The 19,531-nt window shown below is 33.1% G+C and overlaps 1 protein-coding gene and 2 long non-coding RNA genes across 6 annotated transcripts; all 3 read left to right on the top strand.

The window, feature by feature from the left end:
• Nucleotides 1-7,373: 7,373 nt before the first annotated feature.
• Nucleotides 7,374-11,734, top strand: LOC114168460. Of its 4 annotated transcripts, XR_003600678.1 has the most exons (6): nucleotides 7,374-7,779; nucleotides 9,121-9,226; nucleotides 9,334-9,423; nucleotides 9,958-10,066; nucleotides 11,106-11,161; nucleotides 11,368-11,734. It is a non-coding gene; the product is annotated as an uncharacterized LOC114168460 (long non-coding RNA). The 4 variants fall into 4 exon arrangements; XR_003600675.1 differs by having other exon boundaries at nucleotides 11,106-11,734; XR_003600676.1 differs by having other exon boundaries at nucleotides 9,319-9,423; nucleotides 11,106-11,734.
• A 5,359-nt stretch (nucleotides 11,735-17,093) lies between these two features.
• LOC114168734 lies at nucleotides 17,094-17,487 on the top strand. The gene is made up of 3 exons (XR_003600753.1): nucleotides 17,094-17,154; nucleotides 17,253-17,374; nucleotides 17,448-17,487. It is a non-coding gene; the product is annotated as an uncharacterized LOC114168734 (long non-coding RNA).
• A 451-nt stretch (nucleotides 17,488-17,938) lies between these two features.
• LOC114170236 lies at nucleotides 17,939-18,665 on the top strand. Its single transcript, XM_028055727.1, has 4 exons — nucleotides 17,939-17,988; nucleotides 18,079-18,199; nucleotides 18,401-18,573; nucleotides 18,659-18,665. Exons 1-4 carry the CDS (start codon nucleotides 17,939-17,941, stop codon nucleotides 18,663-18,665), a joined length of 351 nt encoding a protein of 116 aa, XP_027911528.1.
• The last annotated feature ends 866 nt before the right edge of the window (nucleotides 18,666-19,531 follow it).

Genomic DNA, 19,531 nt, shown 5'->3' with positions numbered 1-19,531 from the left:
ATGTCTCTACAAAAACCTAACCCTAGCTTCTAGAAACTAGGTCAAATAAGGTTACAAAAATGAGAGATAAAAGAGCTAACTATGGTGTGTGCAAGGCTAATTTCGTTCTAGCACAAAAGGAGACAAAGAATGTGTCTCATATGTCTCCAAAAAGTGGTCAAAGTGTGCTAAAAACAAAGGAGACCAAAGGTACATAGGTACACTTGCTTCATGCCTTTTACTTTATGCTTTATGCCTTTGCTTTACTCTCTCCTCCACATCATTTATGCTCCCCAATCACCATGCGCCACCTAGCATTGCTTTCTTACTCCTAATTAACCTACAAAGCAAATAAACATAGATTAGTATGTTGGCTTAAGTCAAGTCAACTATAGTGAACAAGTCAAACCTAGTCAAAGGTCAACAAGTCAACTAAAGTTGATTCAACTAAGTCAACTTAGGGAATCAAAAATAACAAACACAAATGAAAGGGATGAAGGATTAGTGAACTTCCTTTTTAAACATGCTTAGTCTTCTTAAGCATGTACCTTCATCCTTGGTTGGGGTCAATCCTTCATCATCCTCCCCTTCTTGGAGAGAATTTGACCACAAATTCTTTAAGCCTTTGTAGATGGAGCTTGACTTGATTTGGGGGAGGTTTTGCGCCTCCCTTTTATGAGCTCTTGTTCCATCTTTTCTAAGGGTACTACCCCTAGCTTTGGTTAGGCCATCCCTCTTTTCTAGACCACTCTTCTTCTCATGCTTGCGTATTGGGTCTTCCTTTTGAGCCTTGAAATTTTTTTTTAGAGGCAAGTAACACTTTGGAGGTAACTTGCTCTTTTTCTTTTTCATTTTTCTCTTATCTTTCACTTTATTTTGGTCCTCATTTGCTTGATTGGGTGAGAGAGGTAGGAGTGTGAACTTCTTGCCTTTGAAGGAGAAAGCATAGGTGTTAGCATGGCCATCATAAAAGACTTTTCTATCAAATTGCCATGGCCTACCTAACAAAATATGAGTTTCTTCCATAGACACAACATCACATAACACCTCATCTTTAAAATTTCCAATTGAAAAGTTAATGAGGACTTGTTGAGTTACTTTAATGTCTTCTTTCTTAAGCCATGATAGCTTGTAAGGCTTGGCATGAGGGATAGTTTTCAACCCAAACTTGTCCACAACCCTTGTGCTAGCCACATTTACACAACTTCCATTATCTATGAGGAGGGGACATAGTTTGTCTTTAATATGACACCTTGAATGAAAAAGGTTTTGTCTTTGAGAAGGGTCAAGTTCCTTGGAAACTTGTCTTAGTTGGTGCCTTATCATTAACAATCCACCATCAAGGGGTTTAATCCTTTCACTTGAAGAAGAAGTGTGGGAAGAAGTACTTTTGGGGGAAGGGGGAGAAGAATGTTCACTCTCTACTTCTTTTTTAAGGTTTAAGGCCATGGTTCTTTTGGTGGGACAATTTGAAGCTATGTGCCCATATCCCAAACACTTAAAACATTTTATAGAACTTGTCCTTGTACCTTGAGAAGAATTAGGAGTTTCATTAGAAGGCCTAGACGAATTAGTCCTAGAAGGTGGGTCTTTGGAACTCTTGAGTGGTGATTTATAATGTTTTCTTTCTTTATCTTTCCAAGTACTAGAATAGTAGTCATTGTATGAACCACTCCTTTTGGCCATTTTTTTCTTTTGCAATTGAGTTTCAAATTTGATGGCCAAATGTAAAACTTTGTCAAGAGAGGAGTACTCATATAACTCTACTAAATCTTGTATGTCCCTCCTTAACCCACTCACAAATCTAGCTACCTTTTCCTCTTCACTTTCAAATTGGAGTCCTACTTTTAGAAGCATGGACTCCATTAACTTGTAATATTCATCCACACACATGGACCCTTGTTGAAGCCTTTGGAGCTTCAAAAGAGTCTCCCTCCTATAGTAGGAAGGAACAAATCTAGCGCGCATCAAATTTTTAAGGTCCTTCCAAGAAGTCGCGAGTGACTCTTGGTTAATATTGTCCATACATAATTGATGCCACCAAGTCATGGCATAATCCTCAAACTCTAAGACTACCAAATCTACTTGCTTTTGATGACTAACTACATGAATGGTAAAAATTTGGTCCACTTTTTGTTCCCACTCAATGTAGATGTTTGGGTCATTTTCTCCTTTGAACTTAGGAATCCTTGGAGTTTGCTTCTCTTGTGATGGTTTGCGCCTAGAATGCCCTCTTTTCCTAGCCTCTCTTTCTTGCTCCTTAGCTTCAAGCCTTTGAATGTGCTCTTGGATTCTTAGGTCACTTTGCTCCTTGTCCTTTCTCAATTGTTCAAAGGCCTCCTTCCTAGACAACTCCAAATCCCGAAGCAATCTCATCAGTGTATTATTTTTGTTTGGTGTAGGTGCATTTGATGAACTTGCCATGATTCCTACAACAAAAACACTCAAATCGGAGACAAATAAATGAATTAGAGGTTAGACAACATGAAAATCGAGTCCAAATCCAACCCAAAATGTAACCCAAGTGTTTAGAACATGACCAAGATAGCTACAACAAGACAAGGTTAGAACATGAAAAACATCATATTGAAGATAACCTAGGCTCTAGATACCAAATGATGAAGGATTATATTGTTCCTTTTCAAGATTATTGAATATGGTGTGAGTTGATTAAGAAAACCAAGGAAATCCCCACTGGACATTAAGATAGCAAGCTATCTAGATGTGAAGGTTCCTTTCCAAGGTTCTAGAGAGGAGGAGAATGGATTGATGGGGAGTAAGAAATCAAAAGAAAAAACATATAATAGAAACAATATAAACCAAGAAGAGTAAAGAAACATAAAATGAAAAGCAAGGGAAATGGGAGGAATGGAGGATTCACGCCACTACAAGGCTAGGCTAGAAGAAGCCATGGCAACCTTGAAGATGAGTGGTGTATGCCGCCACTTGCCAAGGCAAGATAAGGCTTGAAAGAACTCCACTCCCTAAGGAGGAATGCTCTCACAAAAGGTTGGAACACAAAGTGTATAATTTCTTCAAAATGTTCAACCCTTTTACATGTCTAGGAGCACCCCTTATATAGAAGAGTTTAGGGGCCTCTAAGCAAATAAAAGATACCTAAGGATGTCTCTACAAAAACCTAACCCTAGCTTCTAGAAACTAGGTCAAATAAGGTTACAAAAATGAGAGACAAAAGAGCCAACTATGGTGTGTGTAAGGCTAATTTCGTTCTAGCACAAAAGGAGACAAAAAATGTGTCTCATATGTCTCCAAAAAGTGGCCAAAGTGTGCTAAAAACAAAGGAGACCAAAGGTACATAGGTACACTTGTTTTATGCCTTTTACTTTATGCTTTATGCCTTTGCTTTACTCTCTCATCCACATCATTTATGCTCCCCAATCACCATGCGCCACCTAGCATTGCTTTCTTACTCCTAATTAACCTACAAAGCAAATAAACATAGATTAGCATGTTGGCTTAAGTCAAGTCAACTATAGTCAACAAGTCAAACCTAGTCAAAGGTCAACAAGTCAACTAAAGTTGATTCAACTAAGTCAACTTAGGGAATCAAAAATAACAAACACAAATGAAAGGGATGAAGGATTAGTGAACTTCCTTTCTAAACATGCTTAGTCTTCTTAAGCATGTGCCTTCATCCTTGGTTGGGGTCAATCCTTCATCAGCATGTACCTTCATCCTTGGTTGGGGTCAATCCTTCATCAGACAAGTTATTCATTAATACATCACATCTAGGATATATGCTGAATGCATGCTTACACCATGAGCTTCTAGGTATGCCAATTAACCAGTTATAGGCTTCAGGGTTAATGGTTCTTAACTCACCCATTTTTTTTCCCAACCTGCGTAGAATGTTGACTTGGCTGCCCCCATCATGAGATCTCTGATAACTATCCCACCACCAAATTTCTTCTTGAAATTACTATAAAGATGCCTCAAGCAGAAACGATGCTCCACCCCATTCAGAATTTCATCAAATACTGTCATAAGTTCCTGCAAAAGTTAATTGTTGTGTGTTAGAAAATAGTCTGAATGAATGCTATATAAATTGAATGGAAGTAAGTTGTTTACCTTTTGTTGATCTGAGATGAAAACCCAACGATGGTTTTCAATGTCCCCAATATCTTCTAGCAGTAGTGAAAGAAACCACCTCCATGTCTCCTTACATTCGTTTTCTACAGTAGCAAATGCAAGTGGAAAGTATTGATCATTAGGGTCCCTTCCCACTGCAACCAAAAGTTGACCACCATAAGCTGTTTTCAAGTGGCATCCATCAACCCCTATAAAGGGCCTGCACCCAGCCAAAAACCCATTCTTACAGCCTTCTAAGCACATGTAGAAACAACCAAACCCTGGTGGCAGACTTGGTTGAGGCTGATTGATCTTAATTTTGAATGTTCCAGCCTTTACTCTAACCAATTCAGCTACATAATCATGTAAGCGACTGTACTGTTTTTCTCCATCCCCAACCAAATAGTCCATTGCTATTTGCTTAGCTTTTCCATCCCTCCAAGGGGTTATACCCACACTGTATGCCTTCTTCATCTCCTCAATAATTTGACTCACTGTCATTACACCCACATTCATAAACCTGTCTACTAAGACTTGTGCAATCCAATCACAGTTAGCATTTTTGTTCCCAAATACCCTGCCACATCTATGACGCCCAACCAAGGTCTTGATCTGAAAAGTTTCCATGCCACCAACTTTGCTAGCCATCATTAAGAAACCACATTTTTTTTTACATACAGCCCTGACTCTCTTATGATCATTTTTTACAAATTGTACTTCTTTACCATTTAAAACACTATGCTCCATTAATGCTTGCTTGAAATCTTTCAAAGACGAAAATTCCATTCCTAATTTGAACTTGAAGTCCTTTGTCATATCTTCAGCCCTATATCTGGAAAATTTTGGTCCATCACGACGAACACCATCCTCACTATCAACATCTGAATCCAACTCATCAGTATCATATTCATCACTCATGTCATGTTGTCCAACTTCCTCATTAGTCACAAATGAACCAGGTCCCATATCTTTTTTACTCCTCACAGTGCTTGGATTTCGTTTCATTGCTCTCCACCTATCCAAAACAGGCCCAATTTTTCTGACCTCAGACTCAGTCTGCATCCCAAAACCGTCATCATCATCTGCCACCCTTTCTTCTTCACTCTCATCTAGTTTATCTGCAGCAGAACCTTCATCCTTATCAGACACATCCTCAACTATCACATCCTCATCACCCCCCACTTGTGGTATCTCAACCTCTTGTTCTGCCTCAACCCCTTGTTGTGCCTCAACCCTCTGTTCTGGCTCACCATTTTCTTGCTCAACCCCTTGTTCTACCTTAACCTCCTCTTGTTGTACATGAACCTCTTGATCACCCTCAACTCCTATGTCTGTCTCACACCTTTGTGCCTCAACCTGTTGTTCTACCTGAACCTCTTCATCACCCTCAACACCCTCAACTCCTATGTCTGTCTCACCAACCGGACCACCATCAACTCCTATTTCGGTATCACACCTCTGTGCCTCAACCCCAACTTCTTCCTCACCAACTTCTTCATCCATTCCAGGACCAATAATAAAATGAACCTCCTCAGGCTGACAAGGAATGTGTTGGACATATATATCTACTTCTTCATTCCTATCCTCCGCATACTTAGCCAACGCCAATGCCTCCTTATCGTCACTCAACAATCTTAGGTTGTTCAACAACGTTTCCTTCGAGCCCTTCCACCAAAGTCTAACATCTCCAGCGTATTTGAACTCCTTGACGATGCCCAATGCTTCAAAAAATGACCACATATCTGGGTCGATACCCGATACCACATGGATTTCACCCCCCACATACTTCAATCCCCTATTGCGTTCAAACCTACCCATGTGATGGAACGCAACCGCGAACCCCATTTCCAGCCCTACATTTGAAATCGCATCACAAACCAACCCAATCCAATATTCAACCACATAAACGGTGAAGAGAAAAGTGAACGTTAAACCAAAGAAATTCAAAATGCATAAACGACTAACCTCACTTCTTCGTCCACCAAATGCGAGCAGTTACCACCACCTTCTTCGTCGTTCAAAGCTTGCTTCGTGGTGCCTAGGGTCTGTCTTCTTCCGTCGTGCCTAGGGTCTGTCTTCTTCGTCGTGCCTAGGGTTCTTCCAAATCTCCTCAGCTGAGATTTTTTACAAATGAATAAAGCTTAATGACTTTCTAACATAACCCCAATTCAGCACCTAAGTTAGTTTAGTGAAGTTAATGACATTTTAATGCTAACTATTAACGAGTAACTAAACGTGCAAAAAAATTCCTTATTAACCCCAATTCAGCTAAGTTCTTTTAATCACATTAATGACATGTGCCTTGTTAACGAGTAACTAAACGTGCATCATCAATTCCTCTCAGCTGAAAACGGGATCCTTACGTGGCCATTCGTTAGACACGTCTAAATTAAAATTAACGGAGTTTAAAATTGGGGACCAATTCCATTAAATTTAAAACGTGGAGGACTGAATATTACCAAACGTTACGTGGGGGACTAAAACCAAAAATTACCCATACTTGAGGGACTAAAATCATAATTAACCCTATATATATATATATATATATATATATATATATATATATATATAGGAAATATTAGTAGATAAGCAAGAGATTGTTGTAAAGACTCCGTAAAGAGCTCATCGCAAGGAGTGATAGAGTTCATAAATGAAGTCAAATTGATTGCAAAGCTTCAACATCGAAATCTTGTTAAACTTTTTGGTTGTTTACATTCAAGGACAAGAAAAAAATGCTAGTTTATGAATACATGGCAAATGGCAGCCTAAACTCCTTTATATTTGGTATGGGTCATCAACAAAGCATAGATTTGGTTTGGTTGTCAACGATATAAACATATTACTCACATTGAAGATTCCCTGTATAATAACTTTTTTGCTTGAAGGAAGCACTAAATATACTAGTTGGAAACTAGTGAGTTTTTCCTGTGTTTTTACTTTTTGCAAATATTTGTGAAAGTTTTTTTTTATAAAAAAATGGTTATTATCTACGAAATATTTTTCATAAATAATTTTATTTTATCTACGAAAATTAGTCATAAATAAAATTAAAATTCGTTGATAAAATAAAAATAAATTATATACGAAAATTTTGTAAATAAACATATCAAAATCTTTGATATAAAAAATTATTTATGAAAATAGATGTAAAAAAGTAAATATAATAAAATATATATATATATATATATATATATATATATATATATATATATAAAATATTTTAAAAAAAATTACCTACGACAAAAGTTCGTACGTAAAATTTATATCATTTTTTAATTAAAAATACTATTTCTGCATATTTTCATTTCAGCCTAGGTTTAGGTTTTATATTTCTCTTCTCTCGGTCTCAAACCCCCAACCGAAGTTATTCAACTTCCGATCAAAAAGGTTTTGATTCTACATGACCAAGTCCGTCGCTGACGACATCGATCACCATCAAAGCCTTCGCCGACCGCCCCGCGATGTTCCCTTTTTCACTTTCTTCAAAAATCCAAACGTAGAACAAGTGGCAACAACCATCGTGAGAAGCTTCCTTGACCTCCAGTAGCCACCATTTCAACAGTCGCCGTGGCGAGTTCTTCATCTCTGACGAGCCTCCATGTGTTGTCGTCGTTAACCTTGTAATGCCGTTGGAAAAAGGTGACATCGTCGTCGCAACAATCATCGTTGTTGCCACCACACTTGGGGTTTCTCGTTCCATCTTCTTCTAGGGTCAGGCAACAAGTTCCTCTTGAACTATTGGAATACACAACTATTTTTCATTGATTTAATTTATTGAGTGAGGTTCGAGTTTCTGTTTTAACTAGTTTCTCAAGTAAAGAATTCGAAAGCGAGATTATTAAATTTCATGATTTTAGATGTTTATTTATTTAGTTTTTGTGATTCGGGTACCAGAGGATCGGTTGGGGCAACTATTGCAGCGGCATTTTTAGTTTGTTAGTTCATTTTCGATCTTCAAACAATGCTTCATTCTCCTACACTTGCACTCAAAGTGAGGCACTACAAGCAAAAACACTTATCAAAATCCAAAAAGTGTAAAGGGAAAGAGAAATCAAAGCAAGTGTAGTAGGGTTAGAAGATTTGGGAGTTGACTATCTAGAGCAACTTCTAAGCATATCCGATCAAAGTGCAATTCTTAGCTACTTTAAGTAAATCTTGCTCACTTTCTTTTTCTTTTTCCTTGATTTTTGGATTTTTTACATAATCAATAATTTCCAGCTTAGGTCTGTGTATGTATTATGACCTATCATTACTAATATACAAGTCCAATGCCAATTCTTTTGTGATGTTGCCCAATTAGAAAATTTCTACAAGTATTATTTGATCCATTAAGAAAATGTTATCATTGTGTTAGTGGTTGAATCTTTACTACAACAATTGGGAGCATGATTTACATTTTGTCCACTCTGCTTTTTAGTTGAACCTAAAAAAATTGTGGAGATAGTAGAATGTGGAAGTTGTAGTTGGGAGGAGTATGTAGTAGTTGTAGCGGTGAGTGCTGTGCTAGAAGTGGTCTTAGTTCTTATCATTCATCAAATGATTGAGTACAGGTATTTATAGACCTATAGAGTATTCTAGAAAGTGCTAGTCACAACTTGTGTGAAATGTTCTAGATTTTTTCCTATGTAGAATGTTCTTGATATTTTCTTCATATCTTAGGCTTTTCTACTTTGTTCTAGAACTTTCATTACATTTCAATACTTTTATCTTAGGATTTTCTAGATTCTTCTAGAATTTGCATTACACTTAATAGGATTATACCTATCATTGACTGTGTATAAAAATTCCAGTTTTTTCTGTGTTTTCTTTTAATGGTAATGAATCATTGAAGTTTGAAATAGTGGAGTTTTCCTTTCGGAGTAAATACCACATGTTGTTAATAAAATTTATTAAGAAACTTCATTTTCTTCCTTTTTGTAGCTCATTTATGTTCTCTACAACCCAGAGGGATCAATGAAGCTCTATCAGTTTATTTTATTTTATTTTCTTTAGTTATTAACTTGATGTCTAATAGCCTAAAGAGAAATATTCATCCTTTTTTTATTGCTAAAGGTCCCCTGTATCTGCGGACATCGTAGAGCGAGTAGCTTCCATGGAGAATGGCTTGAATGCATTTTCAGTTTTCTAGGGAGGTCTTGTTTGAATTGATGTATTGAAGGTTTTGATTATACACTTACAACTTTTACATCTTGCCATACAACTATTTAATTTTCAATTTACTCCCTTTCCTTTTCTAAATAATTTCAGCAGTCCTCATAATTTCAGGGTCTCCCAAAAACTTGTTTCACATTTTATGGGCCCAAGGGACTACATATTCATATGGTTCGCACAGAGTAAGCAGATGAGTTTTATCAGGTATCGTGGTTCAATGTGTTTCGAGAAACCATTAGAGATTTAACTCAACACTGTTGCTTACATTTGGACTTATAATTCGTGAAATGCATGACTTGTTTATGCTTCCAAATTTGGGCAACTAAGTGTATGTTCAATCCTAAGAATGATTGGAAAAATAGTGTTGCTTCAGTTTTTGTGGTGTTATAAAAAAATTGAGAATTTGAGTTGTGATATTGATTTATTGCTACCAATTTGTAGCTTCTGCTTCTGTTTACTTGAACATTATTCCTGAACAAAAGAACAAATTTTGATGCTACTACTGCCATTATATTTTCATGTGTTTTGTCTAATTATTAGAGTATTAGAAGTGAATAAGCTATATCAATTCTATAATGTTATATAGATTGCTTTAACATACTTAGGTGGAATTTATAACTACTACTAGTTGTGTACATGTAGAGTTGCAGTAGACTATGAAATTTTCTGCTGAATTGTAAGTTTATGCATATTACCACCACCTCTGACCTGAATGAGGGTTTCTCTTTATTGTCTCAGAAAGAACTTGGTGTTCTCTTCACTCCACCAATTGGAGGAGAAAATGTTGAGAGTCGGAAAGGACTTGAATCAGAACGTAAATTGGAATTAAATTCGAAGATGTGGAAAGGTATGATCCCGTGTTAGTTCTGTAATTGGTAGCAGCTTTTAGAGGTAAAGCAAAAGGTTTTGATTTGGTATATGAATTTTGAAACCCTTTTTATCTCATTCTTTCAATTGATTTATGTCATTTAAGAAACAAATGGTTTTATTTATGAATAGTTGTTAAATATGAATTCCTCGTTTTTGTTGTTGGACAAACCAACCATTATCAAGTTTAAATAAGTTTATTTTCCTACTTTAGTTTTAATGCGATTTACTATTTTATCTTACTAAATACTATATAGACCACTGGTTTCATATATATAATTATTAAAATAAGTTAATAATCTATAATAAATGTAGTTACAATGACATTTGGTTAGTTAGATTTATTATAAATTATTAATTTATATTAATAATTATATAATAACATTCCTTACCAAATTTATTAGTTTTAGTAAACATTTTTTTTGTTACATTTATTAAAATTATCATTATATATAAATTTTATTTACCGTAGTAATAAGATGATGTTAGGAAAATACTTATATGTTTTATTTCATATATGATAAATTGATTTTCGATCAACAAATGATTGAATTGCAACAACATTGGATATCTTTTGTTATGAATAAGAGATTCGGCACTTAGTTACTACAATCTAATTTTTAGAATAAAAAGATTCAAATATAGATTATCTTAACTTCAAAATTATTTTTAATTCAAAATGAATTTTGTAAATGTTCATCCAAGTTCCCACTTAAGTGTATGAAGTTTGGGCAATGGATAATATATTAATTAGAAAATGATTGATTGTGTGCCCTTATAATTCATAGGTTCTCCAGTCATTGAGTGCTCATACCAAAGTTTCAGTTCCTAAGGTTTTCTATTTGTACAACGATACAAGTGTTATTGGAATTGCATTTTATATCAAGGAATATTAGGAGGGGCGAATATTTATTAACTCTAAGTTACCGTTATGGTTTTCTTTCTAGTTAATTTTGTTTTCCTTAGTGATTACTTAGTCGTCATTGGTTTGATTATGTGACTTGGTTGTAAATAATCAGGGTGTGGCATCTTAGAGGAGGAAAGTAGTTTAAAGTTACAAACATTCACACAACAGGTTTTCTTCTTTCACTGTTTGCTTTGGGTTTTTGAAATATTAAACGATATTTTCTGCTATTAAGTATTCTAAATTGGTGAAGAATTGTAAAAGAGAGCAATTGGAGTAGTTTAGGTGGTGTTTATTATCAGGTTAAGATAGATTCAATTTGGAAGCTTAGAACTTAGAACTCAACTTCCATTATTTTTCCTTTTTCTATGGTGTAGTTAACTTGAAATAATTTGTTCAAGATGTAAGTTGAGTCATTCATTATTGAAGAGCTGAAATTGCCAATTGAAAGGAGTTGCACTTGGAACGTGTACCTGTTGAACCAGTGAAGACTACTTCTTGCTGCCAAGTTAGAAGTGAAAGAAGCAACATAGCCTAGTCCATTGCAACTTAAGACAGCCTATCAACTACACATTAATTCATTGGAACCGGAAAAGTCAATTGAATTGCTGACTTGCAATTGGAGTAATAAATAGTTAGGGTAGTTAATCTTAGTGAGATGTGTATGCAGTGGTGGAACTTGCTCGATATTTATGGGGGTGCCAAAATATAATTAAAATTTATATATTTAATTTATATATTTAATTATGGATCCGTAAGATTATTTAACTTAATAATAATTGAATCAATACTAAAATTTTTAGTTATATTTTGTTTTTAATGTAAATAATCATATCGTCAGCAAAAAAAATTCATCTTTCGTAATATTTTGCAGTCTTATTTTGATAATTTTCATTGTAGAAAATTATCTTTTTGATATAGTTGTAGAAACAAGAAGAGTTAAAATAAGACGAGACAGATTAAAAAATCAATGAAATAGATGTAATTGACTTCCTATTTTTGTCAAAGATTGATTTTTTCTATTTTCTTTTTCACAGTAGCTTCCATTTTATCACTTTTAAATAATTAATTTATTCTTTTATTTCTTCATCAATATACTTATGTTTAAAAAAAATACTAAAAGATAATTTATCATAATCTAAATAAAAATTGTGATATGTAATTAATAAAAGAAAAAGATATGATAATCAAGTCACAATTAAAAACCAGTTATTAAAAAACACTTAGTGCATTGCTTTTTCTTGATATTTATAAAAATGAATATACCAAATGCTCGTGAGATAAAAAATAATATTAATTATTAAACTAATATTTCACTATCAATTGAGAAAAAAAGAATTACTTTTCTCTTCAATAATAGAAGAAAGCATACAAAAATGAGAGCACAAAATAATGAATTTGTGTTCAACTTTCTTTTTTTCTTCATAAACAAAAGAAAACAAAACAAGTAAAAATCTAAAGTGGATACAATATGTGAGAAACTCAAAAAAACAGTGAGAGACAAAATAAAAAATATCTTAATAAATTTATTTATTTTTTATTAAATTTAATTTTATGTTTTATTATTTATTAACATTTAATGTTATATTTTATAAAATAAATAAAAAGATACCTATTTTAATATTTATCAATTCCTAATATATATTTTTATTATTTAAAAAATTCCAAAACATTAAATTTCTTATACATAATTTAAAAAATTAAAAACAAAAAAAAAATTCATATAATATAAATAAAAAAAAATCAAAAACATTGGGGGGGCCACGGCTCCCCCCCGTCCCTTCCTGGGTCCGCCCCTGTGTGTATGTAAAGTTTCTTTTCTGTTTCTAGTATTATAGTCCTATAAATAGAATAACTTGGCTTTACTTTTTTAGTCTATAAGATTATTGATGTAAATATTCTACATGCACTTTCATTTTATGCTTATCACTTTTCTATTTAATGCAAAAGTAAGTATTAAAATGAATTGGGGCATGATATATATATATATATATATATTTATTTATAATACAATTCAAAGAATCACAAAAAGCAAAAAATTACACGTGTAATTTTTTTAGAATTTGTTCAATTTCAGATTTTTAAATTTTTTTACCTCTTAAAGTAATTTGGACACGTGTCATCTTCTAAGGAAGTCTCAAGCATCTGTCTCGCTTTTCACCACACTCACGTTTTTCCTCTCTCTTTACTTCCTCTCTTTCTTCACTTCGTCTCTCTCTTCACTTTCTCTTTCAGGTCGTTTACGCACTCTCCACTTCTCTCCTTCCTCAAACCCTAGTCACCTCTCTGTCTCCGCCTCCACCTCAGTCGCTCTGTTTCGCTCTTCCTCCACAAACGCGACACTAAATAACGTTCTCCACCTCTCTTCACTTTCCCTCTCTCCAAGCCTACCCTGTTTTACGCATTCTCCACTTCTGTGCGTCCTCAAACCCTAGCCACCTCTCTGCCGTCGCCTCAGACGGTCTCTCTCGGTCTTCCTCCACAAATGCGATCCACTTCCCTTCCTTCTCAACTTCATTCGACCTTTTTGTCGCGTCCAACCATCTCCACGATTCTCTCCATTCAAACCCTCTCCATTCGAATCGCACTCTCCCCCTTTCTGCCTCCTCAAACCCTAGCTACCTCTCTGACGCCGCCTGAAACGCTATCCTCGAACCCTAATTTTTTTTCTTAATCTCATTCATTCCAACTTTTTTAACATCAATTTTTTTTTTGCTTCTAACTCATTTTTTGGTTTGTTTTGTTTGTGTAGATGGTTTTTGTGCTTTAGACGTTCTGTCTCGCTCTTCCTCCACAAACGCGATCCATCTCTCTTCCTTCTCTACTTCATTCGACATTTTTGCCCTGTCAAACCATCTCCACGATTGTCTTTACTGAAACCCTCTCCACTTTTGTGCCGCATGAAACCCTCTCCATTGGAATCGCACTCTCCCCCTTTCTGCCTCATCAAACCCTATCCACTTCTCTTACGCCACCTGAAACGCGATCCTCAAACCCTAATTTTTTGTTCTTAGTCTCAGTGAATCCAACTTCGTTAACATAAATTTTTTTGTCTTCTAACTCATTTTTTGGTTTGTTTTGTTTGTGTAGATTGTTTTTGTGCTTTTGTGCGCCCATCTCTCTAACGCTGCCTCAAACGCTCTCCATCGCTCTTGGGTAATAACTTTGATCTCTTCACTTTTAATTTTGAAACCCTAATTTTTCATTTCTTACTCATGTTTTTCTTTGTGTAGATTTTTTTTGGTGTTCTGTACCTTTTGAAACCCTCTCGATGTCTCTGCTGAATCAAACACTCTCCACTTCTTTGTGGATGTAGACTCAAACCCTACCATTTCAATCTGATATGTTGTTCTAACTCATGTTTTTGTTTTTTTGGTTTATGTAGTTTGTTCTAACTTGATTAACTCTAATAAGATAATTTCATCCTGATGTGCACTACGTATTCCAGTTGTTGATCAAATTTCTTTTTCTCCACTTCTAATGAGAATATGTTGTAATGAAATGAATTCCTTTAATATGTTGTATTGTTTAATTGTTTAATTCATGTGGTTTGATTAAACATGTCTTTCTTTGTTATTGATTTTCTGATGTCTAATGAAGAAGTTTGAGCTTGATCTTATTGTCCCTCAACTTTAAATGCAGAATCTGTTGCCATCTTATGTCATAAGATAATTTGTTGTTGATTCTTTATGAATTATTTATGAATTTGTTGTATTGATTTCTTTTGTTGTTGTATCTTTCATTCAAAGATTTTCCATAGTACAGTTTTAAAAATCTATTTTTGTGGCCTATTGCATGTTTTATTGGTTTCTATTAACTGAGAAAGTTGCTTCACTTCTTAATCTTTTTTATTCTTAATGTTTGCTCAAATTTGATGTGATTGTACATCAACTTTCAAGAAATCCCACCATTTCAGTTTTGCTTAATTCGAAACCCAACAATTGATGTTTATTTCATTTTTATGTTATTTTTATATTTTCTCTTACTTCATCAATCTGATATGTTGTTCTAACTCATTTTTTTTGTTTTTTTTTTGTTTATGTAGATTGTTTTTGGGTTCATTCCTTCATTAACTCTAATAAGATAACTTCATCCTGACGTGCACTACGGATTCCAGTTGCTGATCAAATTTCTTTTTCTCCATTATAATTAAATTTATAATTGAATTCCTTTAATAAGTTGTATTGTTTAATTGTTTAATTCATATGTTTTGCTTAAACATGTCTTTCATTGTTATTGATTTTTTGATGTCTATGAAGAAGTTTGAGCTTGATCTTATTGTCCCTCAACTTTTAATGCAGAAACTGTTACCATCTTATGTCATAAGCAAATTTGTTGTTGATTATTTATGAATTTGTTGTATTGACTCTTGACTTAATCTTTTTTATTCTTAATCTTTTTTATATTTTCTCTTACTTTCCGTTCACCTTAACTTTCACGACACGCCAAGATTTCAGGTATAATTTTGTTGGAATGCAGAAACTGTTGCCATCTGAAGTCATAAGCAAATATGTTGTTGATTAGTTATGAATATTGCATTCATGTAAGTAGAGACCAAGGAGTATTTTGTAATGGTAACTAACTTTTAAATGTAAGTCAATAATATTGATATAATGTAATCGCTTTAACATTTTTTTTTTGTATTGTTTTATTGTTGATTCAAAGAAAGTCCATACTACCGTTTCAAAATTTATTTTTATTGACCTATTGCATATTTTATTGTTTTCAATTACATGAGATAGTTCATTTATAATATTAGCCGGATGTAATTTGACCTTTTATTCTTAATGTTTGTTGAGATTTGATCTAATTCTACCTCAACTTAAAAGAAACCCCAACATTTCAGGTTTATTTAATTCTTATGTCTTTGGATATGCATACATCAATTGAGTTCTTTCCTTTCTCATTTACGTTACAACATTTTTCTTACTTTTTTCATTACTTTCAAATGTTCAAATTACATCTTTATTTGAAATCAGATCTTTATTTCCTATTTTCGTTGATTTGTCAACCTTTTCCAAAATTTAAAGTTACTTTTTGTTTTCTTTTTGTACTGCTTTCTGCCATATTTCCTTTTATTGCACAACATTGAGCCATGTGAAAAACAACTTTTGTTTTTTTCTGTGATCTTCGTATTTTCGTCAATCACTTTTCCCAGTTTTTACTCCATTTGTTTAACCTAAACCACAGTTTGTGTGTTGTTTTAGTAAATATCTTTACTCATGTCAAAATCTGCTTTTGCTTTTGCAGATTGTTTCTAAATTTCTGAAATGAAAACCAGAGCATGCGTATGGTGTTGTTTTGTATTTATGATCTTCCAATATATTTTTTTTTATGTTTTTATGTTTTGTACAAATAAATTTCTGCAGACCTTTCTTCATTCCTTACTATATTATAATTTCCCTCATTTCCCTCATTCCTTCAACCATGTCTGTTATCCAAAAACACACTCACTCTTTACAAGAACTCAACCCTGAGACGGAGAGTTGGAATATCCTTGCAAGAGTTGTAAGGTTATGGTTTGTTGAAGATTACACAAAAGGAAAAACTCCATTTTCCATGGAAATTGTTCTTCAAGACCAAGAGGTATCTTCCTTAAACTATAAACGCCTTTTATTTTTTGTGTTTTCCTAATTTTTCTTTTACCCAAAAGTTTAGATATGTTTTTGTAAGTTTAAATCTGCTTCTATTTTTTCATTTATGAATCTATTTTTTCAGGGTGTACTAATCCATGCATCTGTTAGACGCACCTTGATATACAAATTCCAGTCATAAATCAAAGAGGATAAGGTTTACACCATCCAATCTTTCAGTGTTTCATGTAATGGTGGTTCTTATAGAACCACAAAACATGCCTATAAGATCAACTTCCAATTTGGAACCAATGTCAATATGGTGCAAAGTACCTTAGTTCCGAAAACTACAACTTCATACACCCCTTTTTCAACAATCATAGTTGCTGGTTTTGACACAGATTACTTAGTTAGTAAATATGTTTTGCTTATTTTTCTTCATTTCTTTGTATAAATTTTTGTTAATTTTTTTTCTCTTTTTCCTCTTTCTGTAGATGTGATTGGGATGTTTACTAGTGTTGGAATAGAGAGGGAGCTAGAGAAAGCTGGTAAGAAAACCAAAATGAATGTCATCCTTATTGAAGCTGATGGGTAAGCAGATTTCATTTGTTTTTGTTCTTTATTGTTTTTTATTTTTGTTCATGTATTTCATCTGCTTATCTTTTTATGTGATTTTTAACATTCAATAGTTTGCAACTGGAGTGTACTTTATTTGGTCAATATGTTGATATGTTAAATGCATTTCTGGCCTCTGGAGAGGATCAACATGTTGTCATTGCTTTGCATTATTGCAAAGTGAAGACCTTCCAAGGTAACTAACATAAACAACATTATTACAGTTGTATTAATGAATAAAAATCTTTTTGACCTTTTCGCTTTTGTAGATAAAGTTTCTATTCAAAACTGTATGAACTGTACCAAGATAATTTTTAATTGTGATGGAGAAGATGCAACCAAGTTGAAAAAAATGTAAGTCTATATACATAACATATATCTTTGTTTATAGATAGATATATGTATATCTTTGTAATATAACATATTTTTTAACGTAGGATGTGGGATAATACCGAATCTCCTTCTCAAGCTCTTACCCAACTTTGTGCTTCTTCTAAAGTTAGCTTAGAAGATGATTTCATTAAGCTGCATCCTAGGAGTTCAATTGAAGGTTTAAAAGATTTTAAGCAGGTTCAAATATTTGTCTCTATGTTGCACATAAATTTTTTTATTTAATGACTTTTTTTTTCATGATTTGATATTCTTTATTTTACAGGAAAGTACTTTTGTAGTAAAAGCTACTATCAAACATGTGCTAGATCATGATGATTGGTGGTATACAACATGTATCTGCAACAAAGCAGTTTATCCTGATTCCAAAATGTTTTTTTGTGAAAAGTGTAACAAGCATGTCATTAAGGTTACACCTAGGTAATATTTTCAATATTCAGAACATGATTTTATTAATATAATATTGAGAAAACTTAATAATGTTCATAATGTCTTTATTGTTTTTTTTAGGTATAAACTGAAACTTCGTGTAATTAATGCTACGGATTCTACAACTTTTGTTGTATTTGATCGTGATGCAAGTGTAATGTTGAAGAAATCATGCTTTGACATTCTTGACTTGCAAGACAAGGTTAAGTTTTTAATCTAATCATTTCTGCTTATATTGTTGACATTTAACTTAAATGTTTTGTTTGATTTTCAAATGAATTCACAATCAATTATTTCCTATTCTATATTGGGTACTTCGTTTCCACTTATTTTACTCATTATTGTTGTACAGTAATTTTTTTACATTAATTTACATCATTTATATTAATCCTTTTTTTAATAGAACACTACTGCTGGAGACTTGCCTAAAGAGTTTGAAGTCCTAATTGATAAGACCTATCTGTTCAAAGTTGAGTGCAAGAATGATTATAATACCAAATTTGAACAATCATTCAGAGTTAAAAAAGTTTGCATGGATGAAAAAGTAATTGAAAGCTTTTCTGATGTTGAAATTAAGTCTTCGGTAAGATTTTTTTTTATTTTTTTTCAAGTGTTAGCCTATTTTTTTCTTTAACTTTTTTATTATTAATATTGTATACAGTTTTTAGGATCTATACTCTGCAAATGAAGAAGAAAGCAAATTAAATGAGCGAACAAATCAAATCTCATCTGATTCCATTGCAGAGGTAGTTGAAGATTACAATTTAACTTATTTTGTAAAGCTTTGTATATGCTAATCTGTTTTTTTTTTAGGATTTGTTGATCAAATTCACAGAAGAATCAAATGATGTTGAGACTCTAAGTGATGATTTGAACAATATAGTATCAAGCCATGTTCCTCCCAAAGAATCCTTGAAAAATAAAAATGTAATTGATGTTCAAATTCATGAGTTAACCCGCAAAGAATCATCTCATCTGGACAATCTTGATTTGGCTACTCAACCACCTCTTCCAGCACTTAAAAGACAAAGTCGATCTATGGTTCAAGAAAACAAGAAGATTCCAGTGAAGATGTTGAAGAAGAATATAAAGATTGAAAAGTGATATACTTTATTTGGATTTTTATGTTTATTATGTTATTTTTTGAAAAACATTTGCTGCTGTTATGTATTTGTACTCATGACCATTATTTTCTGTTTGTCTTTGGCTGTTATTTTGAAAACAATATTACTTCAACTATGTTTTAATTTAATTATGAATAGATTTCATGCTTATTTTTAATTTTGTACTCTATCTTTACATTCAAAATTTGCTAGCTGAATCAAAGTGTGTTGATATAATTTGACATTGTCAACACCATAATCATGCTAGCTACATTAATTTAATTAATTTCAGCATAGGTTTTTCCTTTTGTTTTGGTTTATAAAAAATTGTTTATTTTCACTATTTTTTTTACCTTTTTTAAATAGATTTCTATAAATTTATATACCTTTTGTTGTATATGCTTATTTTTTAAATTTAGTATATATTACTA

The sequence above is a fragment of the Vigna unguiculata genome, chromosome 11 (assembly GCF_004118075.2).
Source record: "Vigna unguiculata cultivar IT97K-499-35 chromosome 11, ASM411807v1, whole genome shotgun sequence".
NCBI classification, from domain to species: Eukaryota; Viridiplantae; Streptophyta; class Magnoliopsida; order Fabales; family Fabaceae; genus Vigna; species Vigna unguiculata.
Note: the sequence above shows the minus strand (reverse complement) of the source record. Positions and strands in the feature narration are given on the sequence as shown.

Coding starts and splice junctions, on each gene's coding strand:
- LOC114170236 (XM_028055727.1), top strand. CDS start 17,939: ATGTTTTTTTGTGAAAAGTGTAACAAGCATGTCATTAAGGTTACACCT. Junction 17,989..18,078: donor GTCATTAAGGTTACACCTAG/GTAATATTTTCA, acceptor TGTTTTTTTTAG/GTATAAACTGAAACTTCGTG. Junction 18,200..18,400: donor TTCTTGACTTGCAAGACAAG/GTTAAGTTTTTA, acceptor TTTTTTTAATAG/AACACTACTGCTGGAGACTT.